The 23,371-nt window shown below is 45.1% G+C and overlaps 3 protein-coding genes across 3 annotated transcripts; 1 reads left to right on the top strand and 2 right to left on the bottom strand.

Annotated features, from left to right (window-relative positions):
- Positions 1-240: 240 nt before the first annotated feature.
- Positions 241-1,604, bottom strand: Bfra_010967 (putative ribose-phosphate pyrophosphokinase protein; the record flags this gene model as incomplete). The annotated part of the gene is made up of 4 exons (XM_037341296.1): positions 241-670; positions 792-1,164; positions 1,231-1,322; positions 1,534-1,604. 4 exons carry the CDS (start codon positions 1,602-1,604, stop codon positions 241-243), a joined length of 966 nt encoding a protein of 321 aa, XP_037188715.1.
- A 1,160-nt stretch (positions 1,605-2,764) lies between these two features.
- Positions 2,765-15,773, bottom strand: Bfra_010966 (putative ubiquitin-protein ligase protein; the record flags this gene model as incomplete). The annotated part of the gene is made up of 6 exons (XM_037341295.1): positions 2,765-2,867; positions 2,922-7,490; positions 7,554-8,168; positions 8,219-11,530; positions 11,590-15,667; positions 15,726-15,773. The coding sequence occupies 6 exons, from the start codon at positions 15,771-15,773 to the stop codon at positions 2,773-2,775; spliced, it is 12,717 nt and encodes a 4,238-aa protein (XP_037188714.1). The 3' UTR covers positions 2,765-2,772.
- Positions 15,774-19,192: 3,419 nt separating this feature from the next.
- Positions 19,193-22,238, top strand: Bfra_010965 (putative gtpase-activating protein gyp5 protein; the record flags this gene model as incomplete). The annotated part of the gene is made up of 5 exons (XM_037341294.1): positions 19,193-19,339; positions 19,462-19,789; positions 19,853-21,129; positions 21,177-22,118; positions 22,173-22,238. The coding sequence occupies 5 exons, from the start codon at positions 19,193-19,195 to the stop codon at positions 22,236-22,238; spliced, it is 2,760 nt and encodes a 919-aa protein (XP_037188713.1).
- Positions 22,239-23,371: the final 1,133 nt, after the last annotated feature.

The following is a 23,371-nucleotide window of genomic DNA, read 5'->3' as shown; positions in this document are numbered from 1 at the left end:
CCCACGTAACATATTTAAACGTACCTATGTAAGTGAGTAAGCCCTCTACAGCCCCATGCAAAGCAGATGTTGCATTGCAAAAAGAAGAAAGAGAATACCATCTTCTGCAATCCGCACTGCTGTTTTTTCCTTTCCTAGTAAATTTCTATCTACATGCCTACCCACAAACCCCAAGTTAAACCCAAGAACCCGTTTTTTTATCTATCTTCCAGTGTCTTTGCTACCACATCTTATAGCCCCTTAATCCATAGGTGCGTGAGTGAACAAAAAGCTCACACTCTCTCCATTATGCGTCCTCCTAATTGCCTCAGCCAACGTCGCACTGATATCCATAACTCTCAATCTTCCACAAGTCTCCTCCTTTCCTTTTAGAGGAACTGTGTTTGTAACAACGACTCTGCTCAATTTACTCTTGTTTAATGTTTCGATTGCTGCTCCGCTCAGGATTCCGTGAGTTACGATAGCGACTACTTCCTTGGCGCCGTGTTCCATGACGGTTTCGGCGGCTTTGACGAGGGTGCCGCAGGTATCGGCCATGTCGTCTACGAGAATGGCAATTTTGTCTACGACGTCACCGACAAGGACCATGCGGGATACTTCGTTAGGACGAGCGCGCTCTTTGTGAATAAGGGCAAAGCCGAGGTCAAGACGGTCGGCGATGGAGGTTGCTCTGAGGATTGCGTTAATCATTTTGATCCTTGTTTAGAAAAACTTTGCCCCGTCTTGTCCAGATCCTGCATCTCGCAGATATACTGGTACCCTTTCGTAGAATATGAGAAGAAATGGCTCACCTCTTAGCACCACCGGCATCCGGACTAACAACCACACACTTGCTAACCTCCAAGTTCTCTCTGATCCATCTCAAAGTACTTGGTTCCGCATACAAATTATCGACTGGGACATTAAAGAACCCTTGAATTTGACTTGCATGTAAATCCATAGTAATAACATGATTACAGCCAGCCGTTTGCAACATGTTTGCAATAAGTTTCGCAGAGATGGGAGCGCGGGATTTATCTTTCTTATCTTGACGTGCGTAAGGGAAGTTGGGGATGACAGCTGTAATGCGACGTGCGGAGGCGGTTTTGCAAGCATTGATCATGATGAGAAGTTCCATGAGTCCATCATTGATATCGCCGGGTGCGGTGGATTGGAGGATGAAGACTAGAGAGTAGAATTTAGAAATTTGACTTGGAGTATGCGATGGGATGATGGACGAGGAGAACTAACCATCTTCATCTCTGACACTCTCTCCTACTGTGACGCTGGTCTCTTGATTTGAGTAGTTCAAGCTCATAGTCTTTGCAAGCTCAATGCCCAATCTGCGGAATGAATTTCGTTAGCATCTTCTTTTACATCTCAATCCTTAAGATTGGCACTTTAATAGCGCATCTCCCGTCAATAATTCAGATATTCATTCACAGATCCAAGCGCTCGTCATCCCACCATCCCGAAGCAAATATATTTCATCTGATCCCACCAAAACAACCCACTCATCCCCAATAACGAAAGCAAGAAATAAAAATAACCCACCTATCAGCAACCAACTTCGCCAACTGAGGATGACTGTTACCCGTGAGTAACTTAATAGAATTTGTCGCCATTTTATCTTCTTTTCTTCTCTGTTTCTTTTTATGCCTTCTATAATTCCTTCGACTCGTTGACTAACTCTCGCAGTCGCAGCTATAGACAAGCCTCCTCTCAGATGCGCAATCGTACTTGTAGTCGCAAATGCAGTCTCCAGACTAGGTAGCGCACGTTTCCTTTCGCTTCGTCCTATTCGTTGTCCGTTCGTTCGCAGATTCCGTGTAAGGTTTACAGTTTTCCTGTACCTGCACAATAATCTCTAATGCAAATAATTTTTTTCGAGTGTATATTTGTTCTGAAAGGATCAGAATCAATTTTCAACGTCCTATTGGATCCCTCCTTCTAATATGCGCAAGTTCGTCCTGTCGGTCGTATACAGAAATTCAATCAGTTCTTATGATTGAGAATATTCTTGACGTTACTGTGTGTTGCGTCGAAGTCAAATGTCTGAAATGCGAACTATGAAGAAAAAGGAAGCCGTTGAGTAAGAAATGAATGAACCCTTTGACATTGACATTTGAGAGAAATAATTTTTGCGGGGTTTCGAAAAAGATAACGTCCGTGCCGAATGATCGGCTTTTTCCGTTTTCTAGTCCTGTGGTAACCAACCACGGCCAATCAAAACTCCATAACATCATATTATGAGATTATGTACGAGTACCTATGGTAGAGGGATTTTCGTTATATACTAGGTAGTCACGTTATCTTATTTTCACATTTTCAAACCAAATACAGTCAACATCTTTCGAACTCATCAATCTATGATAATTCCGTATGCTAACTAAAAGCTATCTAGTTTTTACATCTGCCATTTTTCCCTTTTGGAAAATTTTGTCTCTGATGGGTCATCTATCTAATCCTCCTTCCCTGGGAAATCATCTTTTAAACGACCTGCACTTCGCTTTGAAAGAATCCTTCCCCGAAGATCTCAAACCAAATATAACCATCCATCCTCATCCATCACCTTATCTGTCTACCTAGTATCGCATAGTTTCATATCCTCCAACCCATAAAAAAGCAAACCTATCCTCCGTAGAACCATCGCTCTGGTTATTAGAAGACCACCTTGTCCTCATGAATATCGTCAAAAAAAGAAAGCTTGACGCCGCCAAATGCTGATCAAAAGCCTGCCATGCATGATATCATAATTAAAAGGAAAAAGATGTTTGACCTTGCAATCGATGTTTATGCAAAACCGAAATATTCACTGCCTGCTGTAATAGCAGTAAGAACTTGCGCGCGAAGGGTCTCATAACTTTCATATTCTGGAAGATCGAGTTCTAGAGGTTGGGTTAGCATATGACTAGATATATGATTTAGGCAGTGTAACTTACGGTTGAAACAAGTATGAGAAGATGGAAGTCTTTCTTTGTTGCCATAGTCTCGGTGAATATTGAATCGACTAAAACCATTCATACCCTCAAGCTCTTTGAAACCGTTAAGGGGTACTTTACTGGTTCCCGTGACGAATTGCAGCAACTTGGCTCGCTCTTCTTTGTCAAATGAGCGAATGGCACGCCAGAACCACTGAATTTGTGGAGAAGATGCCGAGTAATTGTGGTATTCAGTGTTACTCTTCCAGTCATCAACGTCAATTTCAGGTAGTCCAGAGATTAGCAACTCTAATTCCTGCTCGTTGAAAATCGAGACCAGTTCAGCAGGGATAATATCATGGAAGCCCTTCAAGAATTCATCTAACTGTGCTTTGACAGATCCTGTAAGTTTCCATTCGACCATCAATCGAACATACTCGTGCTTGTTCTCCTCCGTCACTGGAACATTGCGTCCATCTTCAATGAAGTCAATGGTCTCGACAACGCCAAATTTGTCGTTATCGACGGAGAAGGTTTCGGTAATGATATCCGTGATATCATTCTCAAGCATCCATATGAGTGACTTATAATAGTCAGGATCCAAAGATTCCATGTCCTTGACTGAAACAGCCTTGCCTAAAATGCGCTTGTAAACTGCTCTGCTGAAATGGCAATCGAGAACACGACCTTCATATAGTGCCTTTCCAATGATACGACCGATGAATTTGAAGAACATTAGATGCTCCTCGTTGATACTACTCAACTGATTTGGATGGAAAGTAGTACGATCAGAAGACACGGGGATGAAAAGAGCATAGCCAGGGTCGAACATTTGCCTAGAGAGAACTTGGAACCATTCACGAGTGACTCCGCCTGCATCTACACCCTCTTCTCCATGGAAACGGATGCTTAACTTGCCATACTTCATTTGATCAGGAGTCTGGAAGTAGAGGGATTTGAAAGAGTCGTGGAATACCTGCTCTCGACGAACAGACAATTGTAGTGGAGGAACTGCACGAGAACCTTGACTTCGGCTGTGAATGCTGCGGCTGAAGTAGTTGCGCTTGTTATCGAACTCCAGAACCTTAGGATTCTTCACCAATAGAGAGAATGTACCAGACATGAGCTTTGGAGTATGTCGGACTAGGTCGTTCAGAATCTTTCGATGCTCTTCAGTAAATGTGAAGAACAAGTTCTCCATTCGAGACTCCGGAACGGGACTAGCAAGAACCATTTCCTTACTCTTTGCACTTCGACTAAGTGGTGTGTCCTTCAAGGTAGTGTTCTTGCAAACAACCATGAGGGATTCGATCAAAGGCAAAAGAATAGTGGCGACACTAAGCATGTGATCTTGTTGCCTAATTGTACTGAGACAGGCACTTAACTTCTCCCACATTGGGCCAAAGGTGGAGTTCTCATAAAGGCTAGACACAAGGTCTTGCTTTTCAACAATCTCAGAGGAAACCTCTGCTTCACTGGCTGCATCGTCCTTCTTTTCGCGCTTAGGATCAAACAAATGATCTAGCGCAGTGAGAACACGTAGAAGTTTATGCTGGTCTGATGCCGGTGGCGAGAACTTGGCTAATGCGACACCCTGAATTTCAGTTCCGGTTCTGGCTTTCTGAATCTGAGGAAGAAGGTCCTCGAGATCTACTAATATGACTTCTCCCAATGCTCGAGCCTTGGCGATAAGTTCTTTTCCGAAAATGGCCTTCGCGCCAGGAATCGTTGAAAGATTCTTAATGGTTGATAATGTCTCGCGGAAGGTCTTTGAATTGCACTCACAGCAGAAGATATTCGTAACCAGGCGAAGATTGTGTTCCGGAACAACGGGAGGAGTGAAAACATGAACTTTTTTCTGTTCTTGCTTAGAAGCATCCTCGGGCTTCGAAGATTCAGTATCCGGAACGACAGAGGCCTCATCGGCATCAGCGCTTGTAGGAATGACGAGTGCCGGAAGTACTGGTGCAGATGTTGCGCCAGCGGAAGTATTTTCTACAGGAGCAGTCGCATCTGATACTGCCGGTGGTTGTTCAGTAGACTCACTCTCACCTGCGGTAACATTGTCAGGATTAGGTGCATCGGTGGAACCGGTGGCTTCGGCCGTTTCGGCCGTCTCGGCTGCAGTTGCACTCGCCTTGGCCTTTTCTGCTTCTTCGATAGCTTCTTTTTGCTTTCGTTCCAGCGCAATTAGAGGGCTAGTGATAAGATTAAGCAAGAGTGAAAGTTGTTCCATGATGGTTGCGCTCTCCATAATTAAATCACGATCTAGAAGACTGAGCAAAGAGTTAAGAGCGTATCTTGGGGCTTTGCTATCCTTTCCTTTTCCCTTCCGACTGAGACTTCGCTTGAGCCCACCAGATGGCTCGTGCTCGGTCAAGAAGAACGATGCGACATGCAAATTAGTTTGAGCAAGATAGACCAAAGCTGTCAAACATTGTTGGACTACCATGAGTGGCGATGCCTCGGAATTTGTCTGTGCGAGAGAGCCGAGACCAGTAAGTGTTCGTCGAAGAGTTTGTGTTGGAGTTTTTGGATCCTTTTCTCTTGGTTGCTTGGCTCTGACGGACAAATACGAAAAGCTTCGCTCAATTGCGGTCATGTCGGCACTGCCATCCTGAAGGATATGAAGAAGGGTGCTAATGAGCTCGGCACGGTTGTGCTTGTTCAATGCTACATTTTGCAGAACTGAGTTGAGTGTGCTTCGGAAACTGCTGTGTTGGAAAATGAACATCAACCGCAAAAGTGTTGCTACACCTTGTTTGTCCAACATTTGAACGATTGCCCGACGAGCTCTTGGTTGCTGAGGAGCCCCTCGACTTTCTTCACCAGGAGCTGGACGGCGAATAACGCCTACAGGTGCTCTTCCAGGGTGGGCAGCATGATCTGGCTGACCTCTGCGTAATTGGCGTGCTTGGGCAGCGAGGTCCGGAGGCAAGGATGCCATGAAATCTTCATCTCCTTCCATCAGAACTTCTTGTCTAAGAGCTGGTGGGAAGGTTGCAAGAATACTTGGAAGATCCATGTCTCCATTTGGTGGAGCTCCGCCAGCTGCTGCAGCAGCCTCTCGTCGTTCGTTACGTTCACGACGTCGGCGTTCTTGTGCTTCTTGCTGCATAATTTCCTCTCGAATATCATCTGGGAGAGCATCAAGGAATTCCTGTTCAATGTCGGTTGGCTGTGAACCTGTCGCAGTGGCTTGTTGACGTCGCTCGGCAACGGCAGCCATGATGACTTCCTCACGGATATCCTCTGGGAGCTCTGCAAGGAACTCTGCGTCGATGCCCAGGTCTGTGATATCATATGGCGTGTTTCGAATCATAGTCATAACTCTAGGGCGATCAGCTGCTGGAACCTCTGTTTCTTGTGCTTCTGCGCTGGTAGCTCCTGGAATTTCACTCTGGACACCCTCCATGGCATCAGTTGCGTTGGCATTATCCGCCTCGACGGGCTCTCCAACGGATTCATCGGCCTGAGCACTTTGAGCAGCCGCCATCTCAGCTGCAGCTCTTTCAGCTGCCTCTTTCTCTTCGGCCTCTTTCTTCTCTCTGGCTGCCTTCTCCTCTGCCTCCTTGGCTTCCCTAGCCAGCTTTTCTGCTTCTAGTCGCTTTTTCTTCTCTTCTTCCAACACGCGGATTCTTTCTAGTTCGGCTGCTTTGAGAACTTTGTCAGCTTCAATGGCAGGAGGTACGAGCGCTGCCATGATTTCATTCTTGAGCTCTTGAGCGTTCTCAACATTGCTGGGTCCAAAGAGTAGCTTAGACTCTTCTGACCATCTTGCAGCTGTACATTGAGTAGAGAAAGATGTAGCGCTTCCAGGTTCGCTGGTATCGCGGTGATTTTCGTTACGAGGACGACGTGTTCCAAACATTGCTTCAAGTTCTCTAGGCAACTGACCAGGACCAGCGGTAATATGAAACTGTAAAGCTTGTCCATTACGAGCGATTGATCCTGGGATACGTAAGGATCTGATCATGTCAAGGATTTGTTCAGGGCTATCACCGAAAGCACGTCCGCCAAGAACGCTACTCATGTCTATTAAGCTGCCGCCGGGTCCCGGTGCTTGAATCCAGCTGCCGATTTGAGGTCCTCGATGGCCAGGTCTGCTTGAAGCGCTTGGGCCATTACGTTGAAGTAGAGGGTTTGTGCCGTCATCCATGGAATATGGGGGTGGAGCGCCGGATCTATGTGCTCGGTAACGGAAATCTGGTACTAAAAGTCTATCAGTCCTATTCTGTCTTTGAGGGCCATCCTCGATTGCCGCCAGGTCCGAGACGGCTTGTCTTTCTGCGAGAAAACTGCTCATGAGTTCTGATTCTAAGAGTTGTAACCTACCACCAAGTGGATCGCGCGAACCTCCGGGAAGGAATGGGAAAGGACTGGGGAATGCATGGCGATGTCGGCCTTGATGTCCACGGTGGCTGATGACCATTGGAGGCTCAACATCTCCTTCCCAACCAAAGATAGGACCAGGGCCGTCCGCTTGATTTATTAGTTGGACCGTAGAACTTGGTCTGATATTAGACTGACCTGGGTATGCGTGCTCAAAGAGCATCTCTTCATCCATATCATCCTCATCGTCTTCATCTTCTGTAACAAGTTAGTAAATCTTCATGGGCGTATCTTTCCAGACGAAGCTAATTTCAAGCTTACCTTCTTCTTCGATTTCTTCCATGTATTCACCCAAAGGCTCTTCCTCATCATCTTCCGGATCACCGACGCCTTCTTCTTCCAGACGTTGAAGCATTTCAACGGCATCTTCCTCGTCACCAGCGCCGGCAAGCACACGAACAAGGTTTCCAATGGGGCCCATATCACCCATAGAATGAGAATGAACGTGTGCATCTTCGTTGTCTCCTCCTGGTCCTTCGTAGCCTTCTTCGAAATCTTCCTCGTCGTCTTCCTGCATGTCCTCGTCGTTTTCGCTTTCCCAGTCATCAATATCTTCGTCTTCGGCAAGCTCTTGGACATTTCCGGCTTCATCGAGAATTTCAATACGAGCATCATCTTCCTCCATACCGTCAGAACCATGCTCGTCATCGTCATCGTCATCTTCGCTATCATCGTCATCGTCATCGTCATCATCTTCATCTTCGTCTTCCATAATGACTTCGACGTCGACACCATGATCGCCAGAAAGACCTTCGATAGGACCCATTCCATCTTCATCGTCATCTTCATCACTGACATTTTCCTCATCGTCTTGCTCCATTTCCTCTTCATACTCCATACCATCATCGTATTCGCCTTCGTACATGTCCTCGTCATCTATAATTATTAGCCTTTGTACATTAAGTATGATAATTGTTTACGCTTACCATCTTCGGAATCAGATGATGTATCGCCCTCTTCTCCTTGCTCAAACATACCCAAAGTCGAGTTTCGGAATAGATCAGGGGTCTCTTCTCGGTCGTCTTCGAGATCCGACACTGAAGTGGCAGACTCAATGTCGTCATCGTCAGCTTGTCCTGGAGGTGAAGAAATAAGTGCGTTTTCACTAAGATAGATAGCGTGATGAGTGAGCTGCTTCAAGGGCCGCAGAATATATTTGACAGCTCGCTTTGCGCCAGGAAAGTTCAGATCAATGTCTGCGACCGAAGCAGTCAGGGCTGCAATGTATCCTTTCTCGTACATGATACGCTTGAGTTGCATCTGGGATCTCTTGCTGACAGAAGTATCTGCAGTTCCTAAATTCTCCTTTCCGGTCATAATATGCATCATGAGATCAGCAAGTGAGAGCATCCTGGCATATTTAATGTCAAGAGGTTCGGTAGAAGAGCTTGCGTCTTTGTAAGCCTTGAGAATATTCTCTAGGACAAAACGTCGAACGAACAAGAGATCGGGTTCATCTTCTCCATCACTTTGCTCTCGTAGCTTATCAAGAATTTGCTCTCCAGTCTTGTTCAACAGAGCAGTGATAACAGAGTCGGCCCAGTGCGATGTGGTTAGCTTCTTACGAATAGTGGTGGTTTCTGGGTAATCCAATGTTCCAATAGGTAAAAGATCAGAAAGAAGATAATGAAGCACACTGGATCGAGGCTTCGAAGGCGTCATTGCTTGTGGAGGAGCGCTCCGCTTGAAGTTAATGAACTCGATCTTAGTTCTATTGTAAGCAGCCAAAAGTTCTGTGAGACATTGCAGCAGGAAGCATCTGTAAATGTAGATGGGATGTTCCTCGCCTTTGAATTCCTGTTTCGTGGAATCCTGGGTAGATTGCCCATCTTTGGGCACCGGTGAGTCAGGTACGGATGGTGCACCAACCATGGCGACATCTCCATGTTCAGGCAATGTAGGCTTGTCGGCATGGCTGGTGGTTGGACGATCTTTGTCTTCCACATCTTTATAATTCAAGAGTTCACATAGTAGGAAGTGAATGACACCATCTGGATTCTCGACTACGGGTGTTTTGTACTCTGGAGACACTGCCTTTGCAACGTCCGGCATATCAGTATCAATAGCCTCAGTAGATGGTTTAAGATCTTGAAGAGTAAGGTCTTCTGTGGCTTGCACGGTTGGCTGGACGGCATCTTCAGAAACCTTGGCAGTGGATGGACTTTCACTTGGAGGATCACCCTTGAGGACTAACGATGGTGCCCGAGCTGTCGGTTCAGACGATGGGAAAGGCCATCCTGTATATTTGACCATCTCGTTAGTTACTTGAACAAATAGTGTCGGGGCACGATTGGCGAGGTGTTGCAATCCTCTCAAGTATAATTGAAGGTCAACTGGGGATCGCTGTGGTCGAACATTGTGATCAAAGAATGCCTTGATATCCGATCGCATGATCTGTTTAATAGTCTCGTCGTCCTCAACTATGTGTCTGAGGATGAGCAAAAGAGGGCTGTGAATGCGAGTTGAACTGGCCCCTGCAAGCTGCTTTGCCATAACAAACAATCGCTGGATGTTTTTCTTCTCACCCATGCCTTGCGCAACTGAGCGGGTACGTGTCAATATGACAAGGATTCGAAGTACAGCAAGTGCGAGGGATTCTTCTCTTCCAATTCGTGGAAGAATATCCAGAATAGACTCTAAAAGTTGGGATCTCTCTTCATCGGATACTGCGAGCTCTACATGCTCAAGGACAGGTGCCACAGCCTTTTCATTTTCATCTTTTGGTGGTGTCCACTTAGCCTTTCTTGGCTTGGCGTCTTCGCTCAAAAGCATTTCAACAATTAGAAGAATCTGTGCGATCCAAGGTGATGGTTCCTCGGCGGAATGCGAAGGGGATAACTTGACGAAACTGAGCAAAGTAGGGAGATTTTCCTTGAGCTCTCCCAGTGCAGCAGCGTAGAATTGTTTCTCACGCAACATTAACGCCAATAAATGAGCATAGGCAGCAATCTTACTACCCTCTGTGCGAACATCCTCAGCACCTGCAAATGACATTAGAGCGACAACAAGTGTTTCGGCGACAATCTTCCTCAGTCCGGAGTGATCTGGAGATTTATTGACCACGGTAGTAATCAAGTCAGATATTTCAAAGGTAACGTCGCCATGAGCATTGATGACATCTAAGCACTTATCAATCAAATTGTCTCGAATAAGCTTTCGTTCATCATTCAAGTCATCAACGGTGACTTGCTTGAAAGACGGCTCTTCGACCTTGATAGATTGCGTAGGCTTCAATGCAGAACTTTCGCGAGGCGCGCTTGATCCGGCGTCGTTCTCATAGCCAGGGGCGAGTTGGCTCATCATGCGATTAAAGCCCTGAGGAGTGAAAGGATCGTTTGCTGGCTCAGGGGCGCCTATTTGACCGGATGTCGGAGCTGCAGCTACTGTTTGAAGTGAGTTAATGATCGCTGTTACATCCGTTTGGGTGGGATCAGTGGCAATGGATTGCTCATTTGGGCTTGCTGTTCCAGTGGATCCACTTGAAGGTCTAGAGTTACCAACAGGCTCGGGAGCAACCTCGATATCATCGTCAGGAATTGGACAGCGCCCGCGAGTTCTTTCTCTCTTGTGTTCCTTACAATAGTCAGTTGAATTGGTAAGATTATTAAAGCAGCGATACAGGGCTTCCTTGGCCAAGTCTTCATCATAACCTTGTTCTTTGAGCGTGGCCACACTGTCAGAATTGATTTTGAAGGCCTTTCGGAGAAATTTTGGCTGTCGAGCCGATTGATTTTCAGTAGTTCTCTTGATAGCTCCAGTTTCGCCTTCAGTTGAGGCGATAGTACGAATTACTTCAATGAGTTTCTCTGATATTTGGCTCGGAGCTTTTTCAATCAAATCGGATTCCCACAAGCCTCGGACAGTAGGAAGAATTGCCATGCGGAGCTCTACCACGAACTGGCCGGGTGTGAAAGAGTCGGACCGAGAACGATCGCGATCTCGTTCACTGCGAGGTATCATAGCCACAGTTTGCGGAACTTCTATGATATGCTTGGAATTGACAAGAATTGCATACAGGGAAAGAATCTGTTTGGCACCAATGGTCGCCAACTCAAACTTCATGGTCTTTTCGGGTGTCTTATTTTCCCCTTGCTGGTCGCTTGAGTTGTTGTTGCCAGCACGGATTTCAGAAGTAAAAGCTTCTAGAATACGATTCAGGGTAGTAAATCCAGAACGCTCCTTGAAAGCTTGCAAGACAATGCTAATGGTTTGTATCTGACGATCCGCATGACGAGAGGCTGGAATGCATTGTTAGTCATGATCATGATTGAGGGAAGAACTAGAAATTGATACTTACAGTCGACTAACATATCTTTCAATACATGTAACAATCCGATCCAATAAGAGTAGTTGTCGATACTATTATCATCACCTGGACGTGCCAATTGTTTGAGCACAGACTCAGACAAAGCTTCGGCGATAGTGGTATGGTTTTGTCTGTAGTATGGATCAGGATTCCTCCTGCTAAGAAGGACTTTGCCAACGTTCTGAAAAAATGGGCCAATAACTCGAGGCATTCTACCAAGGAGGTAACGCAACGTTCCAAAGTTCCGGAATTGCGCAGAATTGTTCAAAGCTCCAAGGCTCTGAAGTTCTGAAGCGTTCTGGGTTGATTGACTCGCTGTCTTCGCGGGTGTATCCGAAGTGGAATTTGCGTTCGCAAGCTCTGTTTGCAACGCAACAGGCAATGCCGTAACATCAACAGACGGAGATGAAGAGTCAGGTTCGACAGTCGATGTTGAAACGTTTGCAGCGGGCGGAGGTGGTTCTGTACTAACGACAGTGTCTGGGATCATGTCGCTAATTCCATTGTCCTTGATTCGTGCTGATGGTATTTGTTGCCAGCTCTTTGGAACAAGTCTCTGTAACAAGATTTCTTCTTTGAGGGATGCGCCTAGGAGAGGGCCAAGGGTTTGAATCAAACGGTTGTAGTGATCAGCGAAATTCATAGAGTTGAAGCCGGATGGAGTGTTCCTGTGGCTGTATGGAGATCCCTGTATGGAAGCGGTCAAATTGGCAACTAATGAATGAACATTGACAAAAGCTTTCGCGAAAGCAGTGCCTTGAGCCAATGTGTTTTCGTCGGCATGGTCAAGGCTTTGACTGTCCACAAATGGAGCAAAGAAAGATGTGCTGAAATCGTGTTTGGCAAATGGCTCAAGGACATCTGCGGCAGCCTGAGCTCGCTTCAAAAGAGATGGAATCACGAGATATGGTTTTTGCTCTGCGAGAAGAGCAATAACATTTTGCAGATTTCGCGAAGAAATTCCGTCTCCAAAATTTGCTGGCAGGCTTTGAGATTCGGCGAGATCAAGCACATACTCGATTCCACCTCTAGCACAAAATTCGCTACGAACCGATGAGTTGTTTAACACCGTGGCAAGAAAAGAAGCGACAGAGGTAATGTATGGTGTCATGGAGATATCGGATTCTTTAGTTGATACTGGAGTGGACGCAGTGTCATCGGCATCGCGCATCTCAACATCACTGCCACTATCAGCGGCTTTCCCCTTCCCTTTCGCATCTGAGGGGCTGCTTGAAGCGGCGCCTAGTGGAATGACATTACCGACGGAATCGTGTTCCCACAATTTAGCGCCAGCTCTATCTTTCTCTGCCTTTGTTTTGCATAAATATCCAACTCGGACAACCATGACAAGGATGGCATTGATGATCTCACCCTTGAGAGTTGGGTGGTGACGTGCCAATTCATCGAAAGTGGCGCCTAAACTGGATGGCAACTCTCCATTGGCCTCCATACATTTGACATGCTCAGGGCTCTCGAATATCTCGAAGAATGAACGCAGAGCATGAGAGGCTCGAAACATCTTCATACCAGTGTTATTCAAACAGAGCGCACTAAATGCTTGAGGGATGATATTGATCGTCTCTTGGGTTGGCATGATGCCGCGGGCAAGAGGGCCATCGCGAGGAGCTTGAAGCATCGCTAGTGTTGGCGGTTGTGTGGTAGTGAGATCAAAAAGAGGTCCATCATCATCATCGTCATCGTCGTCGTCATAGTCTTCCTCTTCATCATCAGATGATGCGATATCCCCGTCAGGTCCTTCGAGAGGGATGCGTGCGGAACTACGCCGCCGCCTACTGACCTCCTTTTCCTCCTTGGGTTCCTTGGGTGGTGGTAACAGAAGTGGACTACCGGTGACCGCCTCGAGAAATCCCTTGCTCAAACCAGCCTCTGCAATGATTGCAAAACTCGTGGGCTCATTATTGATAAAACCATTTAGAATGCCAACGGCGTTAGTCCAGACAATGGAACCAAAGCAGCGGCCGTTTCCAATGATTTGACGCAGACTACCAAGCAGTTGTGAAGAATCGATGAGATTGCGCAAGATACGATCAAAGTTACCGCCGTAACTGTTCGCAGATGACATCATATGATGAATGAATTTGAACAGCCATTTCAAGATTTGTTGTTGGTAGAAAGGGACTTCATAATCAGTAGATGGTGAACGATGTTCGACTGGCATTACATTGCCGGATTCTGTGATGCCTGAGGCAACTGTTGTCTCGTGAACAATCAGATCAGAAACTCGATCAAGGCCATTTGCATTGACCAATATCTGAAAGGCTTCACGAGCACTATACACTACATTGTCCAGGAATGACAAAGTTTTCGGTTGATAACGCTGGGCCACAGTGGTGCGAAGTCCAAGAATTTCGATCATGATAGGTATCAAGCCAGCTGTGACAAGACCCTCTGCAGTGCGGGGGTATTGGCAGAGACTGGTCATGAGTGAGAATAAAGCGTTTCGCCACTGATCCTTTTCTGTCAATTTATCACCGAGGTCTTCCACAGCCATCTCTGCCACAGCTTTACGGATGACATACAACATTACTCCATGATTTATAGTAGTGTTCAGAGCTTTGCAGACATCTTGAAATTTTGATGAGATACCCGCGATAGCCTCGAGTGTTGAAAATGCCAGTGTTTGCATGTATGTAGAGACAGCGATGTCACCTTCGGCCGGTGGGTGCACCAAATCAGCAACTTGATAGATGAATTGTAAACGCTTTGGCTCGTCGCTATCTTGTTTCATGATATTCTCAAGAAAGACTGGTTCGGCGTAGACATTAGCCATGTTTGCAACGGCAAGCATTCTAATCACGAGAGCCTGTTGTCGAGTCTCTAATGAAGAGATGAGAGCTTTTGCAATTCGAATCTTTGTAAATAGCTCATATTGCAGATCTTGGGGAAGATCCAAACTATACTCCTCCATCAAAGAATAGATATCTGTGGATCTGAGCTTTGCTGAAGAAATCTCTATGACTTTAGCATCCTGTCGTTGGACGTCGTCCGTAGGCATTGTTGGAGTGCGTGCCAATACTGGGGATGTTTCTTCGGTTGTCGAAGATCTATTCGCGCGTTGAGCGTTCGGGCCAAGGTTAGATGATCTGCGAACAGGTGTTGGAGTAACGGGCGGTTGTCCAGAAGGGATAGAAACAGTCTCGACTGGCTTCAGAGCATTTTTGGCCGGCTCGGATTCAGTCTTGGCTTTAGGATAATAAGTCATTCTGACATCGCCCCATTCATCCCAGCTTGCTTGCGATTGAGGCGAAGCAGTATTAACTGAGCTCCTACGAGGACTCTTTGTGTTTGTACTGACCCCCGATCCGCCTTTGTATATGGAAACAAGATCATTTGCATAGACCACAGTTGTTGAATTCTTAGGGCTTACTGGAAGGTTGAAATAGGCCTTATCCTTCTCCTTGCCTTTGGCTCCAGGTGTTGTGGGATTGGGTGTTGTTGGGTGTCCCGAGCCTGGAGAACTAGTGGTAGTCTTGCTGAAAGGCAGTGCCAGCTGAAGAACTCTGTTGAGATCGATATTGTAATGCTCTGCCAATAAATGCTTGGTACTCCTAGCAGATCCGACGCGCTTCATAGCAGAGTTGTATCTCTGTGCTAATTGGGATGTAACAAGAAGAGTATTCTCGAGTAATGACAAAGACGTAGTATTGAGCAAACTCCCCAGATGCGGACTACTGGAATAAATACTGCGATTGCCACAATTTTCCAGAAGCATCTTTGAGAACTTCAGGATCGCCTCGATCAATTGCCTATCTCCATCTTCTCCATAGCCCAGCTCCAACAGGTCGTAGGTCTTCGTGTCATCCGCTGCTGCTCCTACATTCGACTTCAGCATCTCACAACCGAAGTCCACCTTTTGAGGACCATCTGCTAGATTATATGTTGTGCAAAATCTTTCAAGTATCACATCGAAGCGATTCAAGAGAGAGATCCAATGATAAAGGTCGCCACGAGGAAAAGGCCATCTTGTAGGAAATTGTGCGAGATGTTGTGGAAGGAGGGGCAGAGATATGGAGCAAGCGGTTTTTCCGAATTCGCTGACGAAAGGAGACTACACATATAGGGTCAGCTTGACTACGCAGATTGATCAAAGAAAAAAAGGCACTTACTAAGGTTTCAACATGCTTGGGCTGTATTGTCTTAATTATTCTGACCATGATGACGGCAGGCGCGGCAAAACCGCAGGTAAATGAAAACGACCCCCTCCACTACCTCTACAGGTATTATATTTCTTGACGACTCAAAAAAGGAGTGTGGCGATATATGGCAGGACCAACTGTAGGTAGATGGCGTTTGGTGCGTTTGCGCCGTGAGAGTAACTTGACTTTTGAGGCAACTATGTACAGTCGCGCGAAATGTGCGAAATGGGTAAGTTAAACAAGGCTAGTTACCTGCTCGCAGATAAACTTTTCGTACAAAGTGCAAATAAGAAAATAATGTTAAAAGTGTACAAGGTCGGGTTGATTCTTTATGTAGTGCGAGGTACTTGGTGAAGAAATTGAAGATACCGAAAGAGTGATGGTGTTGAAAGGTACGGTGCAGGCGCCTTTCAATACTTTGCCGTATCGATGAATGGAGATTTTTCCCGATTTGATGACGCTGGATGGGAAACACCAGACTGTTAATGGAACATGTATTAAGTAGTAGTAAAGAAAGTCTCTTCGAGTTGTTGAATTTTGAAGTTCCCGAGAATTTCCAAGAACGAAGGATTTAATTATTATGTTGTGGTGGTGGTGCTGGTGGTGCTGGTGGTGGTGGGGTTGAGGTGACGGGGGGATTGTGTTATGGATTTTGAGTTTGTTCTGGGTGGAAAGGAAGTTGGAGATGTGATGGGATTAATTTTTGATGAAGCTCTTCCTCGTTGAAGCTCTTTTGAGACCGCCGCTTTTACTAAGCCTTGGTTTTTTTTCTCAAGGCTGAATATTCACTACGTACCTACGATTGCTTAGGTAATGAATCACCACTACGTCAGTCTTATTAAAAACTTATTAAAATGGATTGAAATTCCTTTTGCTTGGTTGGATGTTTGAAAAGTCCGAATACATTTATTATTACTATTAAAAAGACACAAAAGAATTGCAATATCAAATTCTTCTATCAATGCTAACATTTAAGTATTGACTAAGCAATCTACTAACATAACATATAACATGAAGTGAATGAGGATTTTGTGATGATCTTTCTTTGATTCTCTCTGTTCTTGTCATCTCTCGTGTCATTTTTCAGAAGGCCTCAAGAAGCTTTATATTGGTTGGTAGCCTCGTCTAAACCTCGAAACAATTTATCGATTCAGCCTCGCTTGACAAGGCTTCCACAAGGTCACACATTTGGGACCAAGAACAGAACAGGGTACATGTACCAGGTAGGTAGATAGATATGGAGATGGAGTAGAGATTTGCAAAACCCATTAGACTTTGATATGCAAGAACTCAATGGATGAGGTACCATGTACCTTTTATAATCGGTGCTTTTGATGCTCTATCTAACATATCTCGGCAATGATGATCGATTCACATAGTCTGCCTCCACGGCAGTGGCCCTCGGAGAGCCAGCGGAGCGTTATTCAATCATTATATAATGGATACCTATAGATAATGTAGACTTTTGTTGTAGGTCAGGTGGTTTGACACGTCCCAGATACTCTCAGTACAACAGGATCTTTAACAAGGATCAAAGGGCTATAATAGAATTTAGTATAACTCTTTTGTTGTTCAGCGAGACGTTCTCAGAAGTGTCGTCAGTCCCGTTACTACTGTACGTAACTCTCAGGAAAAAAGAATTTGTATGGATGTACTAGATAGGCCGCAATGAGAATACATGACATAGCATAGCATTATTCATTTTAACAGTAGCTATCAATGACGCTCCGCTGGCCCTCTGGGAGCCACTGCCATGGAGGCAGACTATATGAATCGATCGATGATATACCTAGATAGAATTGATAGGTGGGTGGGTGTATTGTACGGATGAATGAGCGGTCGACTACTCCGTATGCATAATCCCGCTCCACTCAACAAATCGGAACAATATAAATTAATCAGAGAGGTTGGATCAAGGGATACCTACTAGGTAGCGAATTGATCAGGTCATTATCCGTACCAAAGTGAAGTCCTCGACCATTTCAATTGGATGCTAACAAATGGTTATGTTAACAAAAATATTCCGAAACATATAAAAATATGTTACTATTACCTGGGTAACACTATAAGCTGTCCAACCAAAAAGAGGAAAAGTTTCAAGTTTCATAAATCCGATCTAAAGATCCAAAGCTAAATTATCGATTAAGAAAGTTCTCCTTTAGAAAAGATCAAACGGATGAACCTATCAAATCCATTCATTATCTTGTAAGAGGCTTGGATACTCTACTACCAGCCTACCTAGCAAAATAGAAGATGCTACTATCAAACTAGAGACTAAATGAGCTAGATTAACCCCTGAAGATGTCGTTATGTGGCTAAACTTACATGGTTATATCCACCAGATCTTGGGAGAAATGTTGAGTTACGTATCAATTGGGTATAGTAGCCTCCATTCTTTCCCCTCCCCTGTTGGAATTGGAATATCCATAGTCTACTCTGTCTGTCTGTCTGTCTGTATGTATGTCTGCATGCATGTAGCAACTCAGTTCTGAGTGACTTGAAATTCGGAGAGTGAGGCATGAGAAAGAAGATATGTATGTGTCTTCCAATCCTGCCATCTTCTGAAATTCACATCATGGATGCCAATGTACGAGTCGGGAGATAGGGAGGGAGGTAGGGAGGGAGGGAGGTAGGGAGGGAGGGAGGTAGGTATCTAGCTAGCTATCTAGCTTTGATATCATGTTCTTGACTCCACCAATCTACCTCCTGTGTACCCAGGTAGGTATTCACATAACTCTTATCGATCCTACATTCCTATATCCTCCAAAGAGTATCGAGAATATCGAGAACGTCCTTCCCGCTCATTTGCGTTTGCCTTCCTTTAAACTCTCCTTCCCCCCTTCCCTCCCACTTAGCGACAAAGGAAAATAATTCTCCGAAGCGCGATCGAATCTTGTATCACCGGTACTTGGGTACTTTATATGAACATACCAAACGAAAGGAACATAGGATTCTCACACAACCACCAAGCCCTCCTTAACTTTGGAGATGGGAAATCATATGAATCATTAAGATAGACATGACTTATGTGATTCAAGTCAAACTTACTTTTTACATCTGCTTCTTTTGGACCCCTTGAAATTACATAAAAAAGAACTCCACAATTCATACTGGGTACAACGAATCCACCGGTCCCTCTTCGATATTGTACACGAGCCTCTTCCTGAGTTCCTATGCATTGATTGATTGATTGCTCTCACACATCTTGAGTTCATCTCCCAAAAAATACAAAGCGGCCGCATTTGGTTTCCACACACTCACTACCTCTAACTTCACCTACCTACTTAATATACCTTCTTGACATCTTTGATGGCATTGAATAAAGCACCTTCCTATTAAAACCACCTCAACCAGACCAGTCATTACTACCCTCCTCACCTCACATTACGAGCAACCTCCTTCCTCGATATACATTCTTCTCTGATATTAATGAAAAGATGTCGGATCACGAACATCAAAAACATATTTCCGATTCTGAAGAAGATTCCATAATGGATGAGAGAGAAGAAAGAGAGGAGAAAGTAGAGAAAGAGGAGATAGAGGAGCAAGAGGAGAGAGTTGATCAGAGTTCTGATCATGAGAGTGTTCGTTTATGTTCTTTATTTACTTTCAATCCCCTATTCGGCCTGTCCTCCAGAGTTGCACAACAGCTCTACCTTCGTTAGACTGCAACCAACCAATTTACTAACTCGAACTTTTCTGGTAGGACACCTTCGAGGATGCCAATGATGTTGAAGACATTGCCGACACTCTTACCTCCCCAGTTGAAAGGACCAGATCTTTAACGAAACGAAGATCATCATCCATTAAGAGCAATACACAAGATATTAGTGCCGATATCCCATCGGTCCCAACAGTACCACTTCCAGAAACGAATGGCGAAACGAATGACGAACAAACAGAATCCGATAATCCACTACCTAAATCTCCCCTTTTAACGTCTCATCGCATGTCCGCTACATCCCTCCATAATGTGAATCTCGAAGACGGTGATGATTTTGGATCGCCTCCACCGCCTCCTCCTGTTTCGAAAGGTAATTAGGCCCGCCGAATATTTAAACAGTGTGGAAGAGCAATACTGATACACAAGATTTTAGTAGCACCAGATGAGACAAGACCGGATCAGCCACCCGAATTACCTCCAAAGCCCAATACCATAACTCCAATGCAGGGCCTTTCTGGAGCCCTTCCAGATGTACCATTCTCACCGCCCCCTCCTCCACCTCCTCCTCCCGCTCCTGCCAACCTCCCTGCGCCAACACCCGTCACCAGAAAATTAACCAGTCCATTCTCGTGGCTGTCGAGAAATACCTCGGCCCCCAAAGAGAACGTCAAGTCACCGCCATTACCTCCATCTCACGCAACCGAACGTAGACATACTGCTTCTTCGATAGCAACCATTAGCAGCAATCCCGAAATGATGCTAAGCAAGTTGGAGGAGGGTAGTGACACAGATGCCGCGAATGGAGTTAGACGACCTGGGAGGAATAGTTTACGGGACAGATTTAAGCTCGTGAGAATGCGAGAAGAGGCTGGCATAACAGAGTTGCCTGAAGAGAAGGATGAGGCAGGCAATACAGCATTTGGGGGTCTCACCAGGCAGGGTACAAGTCTTGGTTTGGGATTTACCGCCTCACACGACGACAAAGACCTTTCTCCCTTATCTCCGGGTCCGCCTACGAGTCCTAATCCAGTCAGTGTCAACCCCGCATTAGCCCCCGGTACGGCATCTGGAGTTTCTGCAGGCCCTTCCGCAATGGGTGACCCAGAAGCACCGGTCGATTGGGATTTATGGCAAAATGTCGTCTGGGAAGGGCCAGCTGCAGTAGCAAGAACAAGTGCGGAAGAACTAAATCACGCTATTGCAACTGGTATACCGCATGCTATTAGAGGTGTGGTATGGCAAGTGTTGGCGGAGAGTAAGAATGAAGAGCTCGAGGTTGTCTATCGGAATTTGGTCAATCGAGGTACAGACAAGGACAAGGACAGGATGAGTACATCTAGTGGGGCACAAAGCAATGGATCAATAAAAGAGACTGTGGTTTCATCAGCATCATCAATACATTCCGAGAAATCTACTCCCGCTACGACAATCACCAATGGAATGAGATCTCCCTCTCCCCCTAGTGAGAAGGACGTAGCCGTGTCTTTGGCTGAAAAGAAGAAGAAAGCCAAAGAAGATGCGGCGGCGTTGATAAAACTCGAGAGAGCCATAAAGCGGGACTTGGGTGCTCGAACAAGTTATTCGAAATTCGCTGCAAGTGCTGGACTACAAGATGGCTTATTCGGTTTATGCAAGGCATATGCTCTTTATGATGAAGGTGTTGGCTACGCACAAGGCATGAATTTCTTAGTTATGCCTTTGCTTTTTAACGTAAGATACAAACCCCTTGTTTCCAAATATTCTCTAACATTCAATAGATGTCCGAAGAAGAAGCATTCTGTCTATTAGTACGACTTATGAATCAGTATCACCTCCGAGATCTTTTCATTCAGGATATGCCAGGTCTACATAAACATCTTTATCAGTTTGAGAGATTATTGGAAGACTTTGAACCAGCATTATATTGCCATCTCCATCGACGTCAAGTCACACCTCACCTCTATGCCACACAATGGTTTCTAACTCTTTTCGCCTATCGATTTCCATTACAACTTGTGCTTCGAATTTACGATCTCATTTTAAGCGAGGGTCTCGAGGCTATTCTCAAATTTGGAATCGTACTCATGCAAAAGAATGCAGCTCATCTACTTACCCTCAATGATATGGCTGCATTAACTACTTTCCTGAAGGATCGACTTTTCGATGTTTACATTGATGCTTCTCCTTCAGCGGGATCAATTCTAGAATCTGGTTTCTTTGGAAATTCAGGAGCGAGTATCGATAAGGAAGTTTACCGAGCAGATCATATGATTCAAGATGCTTGTGCCGTCAAGATTACTCCCAAGATGCTGGAAACTTACGCATTAGAATGGGAAGAGAAGACCAAGATAGAAAAGGATCGGGAAGCAGAATTAGAACACCTTAAATCAACAAATATCTCTCTTACACACAAAGTTCGACGTTTAGAAGAAAGAGTCGAATCTCATGATACGGAACACGCAGCTTTGGCGACCGAACTGGTTCGGACTAAAGTTGAAAATCAAGAGATTCATGAAGAAGCCGAAGCTCTTAAAGAACAAGTTAAAGAACTGAAAAATGTAATTGATAAGCTACCGGAAGAAATTGAAGCGAAATTACAGAGTGAGATGGATAGGTTGATGAAGAGAAATCAAGAAGTTCATGAAGAAAATCAAAAATTGGAGGATGAAATGAATGAAATGGAACAAAACTTGGTGGAAACAAAAATGAAATATGCTGAGGTATGTTGTTGCCCCTTGTGATGATTGATGATTGAAGTACTAACAAGGAAATAGATGAATGCAGCCCATGAAGCTCTAACTCGTAAATGGACGGATTTGAGGAAAGCTTTGGGTGATTAATATCGTTATTGAGAGATATCCTAAATTATTAAATACGACTTGTACAGTTCTTCTCAGTTGGTACCGATACCTTTGAAGTCTTTTTTAGGGGGAGGGGCATAAATGCCTATATTTGAGGAAAGAAGGAATAACGCTCTCTCTCTCGTTTGGAAGCTTGCTGGATTTCTTGCTAGATGGAGGGGAGTGGATTGGGAATAGATCAGATTACACAGGTACTGCAGCATTGGTACGCGAATGGTATAGGATTTGGCGTGGGTCGTAAAAGTACCGGAGAAATACTTTGGGTGCTTGCTTGCTTGTTTCCTCTTTTTTTTCGTTTCAGCGAGATGTTAGGAGAGAGGGAAATTAAGGACGAGTATGGATGGGGAAGTGGAGAGAGGAAGGGGTGAGAGGAGAGGTGAGAGGAGGAAAGGAGGGGAAGAAATAAAAATTAAGAATAAATGATCAATGATATCCCTATTTTTATGTGACTTTTTTGTGGACTTTGCTTTGCTTTGCTTTGCTTTGCTTTAAGTGGGTTTGGGTTTTGACTTTGATTTTGATCTTTGGTCTTGAGTGTGTGTGTTTGCGGAATTGAAATGAAGTGAAGTGAAGGACTTTTTAGCTGGACTAAACTAAATTGCTTAGGTGGCGAACGAGCGAGTTTTTAACTGAGTGAAGGTTTGGTTGCTGTTTGAGCTAGGGTGGGTTGGAGATTATGGATGGATGGATAAGATAGATAGATGGATATCGACAGAGTTCCCTGTGAGGTAGGTGTTGGGAATTGAGTATGTGTGTGTGTGTGTGCGGTGTGTGTGATATCTCTCGCTGTGTGGGGTGGCTTCAATTTGGGGATGAGGATTGAGATGGAAGTTTGATGAAATGGGAGATTAGGGGAATGGGAAAGAGGAAGGGGAAGGGGATGGGATGGAATGGGAAAGCTCGGAAGGATAGAAGTGGAGTGGAATGGAGTGCAGTGGAGTGTTGGGATTTGGGATTGTTGGGTTTAGCGGTGGGAGGTATTTATTTACTTGCTTGGCTGGGTAGGTATTTGGTTGGTTAGGTAGGCAGGTAGGTATTTGGCCAGGTGGCTGTTTATAAGTTCGTGATAATGTGTGATATTGAGTGAGGGGTGAGAGGTGAGGGGTGAGGGG

Source organism: Botrytis fragariae (assembly GCF_013461495.1).
Source record: "Botrytis fragariae strain BVB16 chromosome Unknown tig00000223, whole genome shotgun sequence".
Classification (NCBI taxonomy): Eukaryota; Fungi; Ascomycota; class Leotiomycetes; order Helotiales; family Sclerotiniaceae; genus Botrytis; species Botrytis fragariae.
Note: the sequence above shows the minus strand (reverse complement) of the source record. Positions and strands in the feature narration are given on the sequence as shown.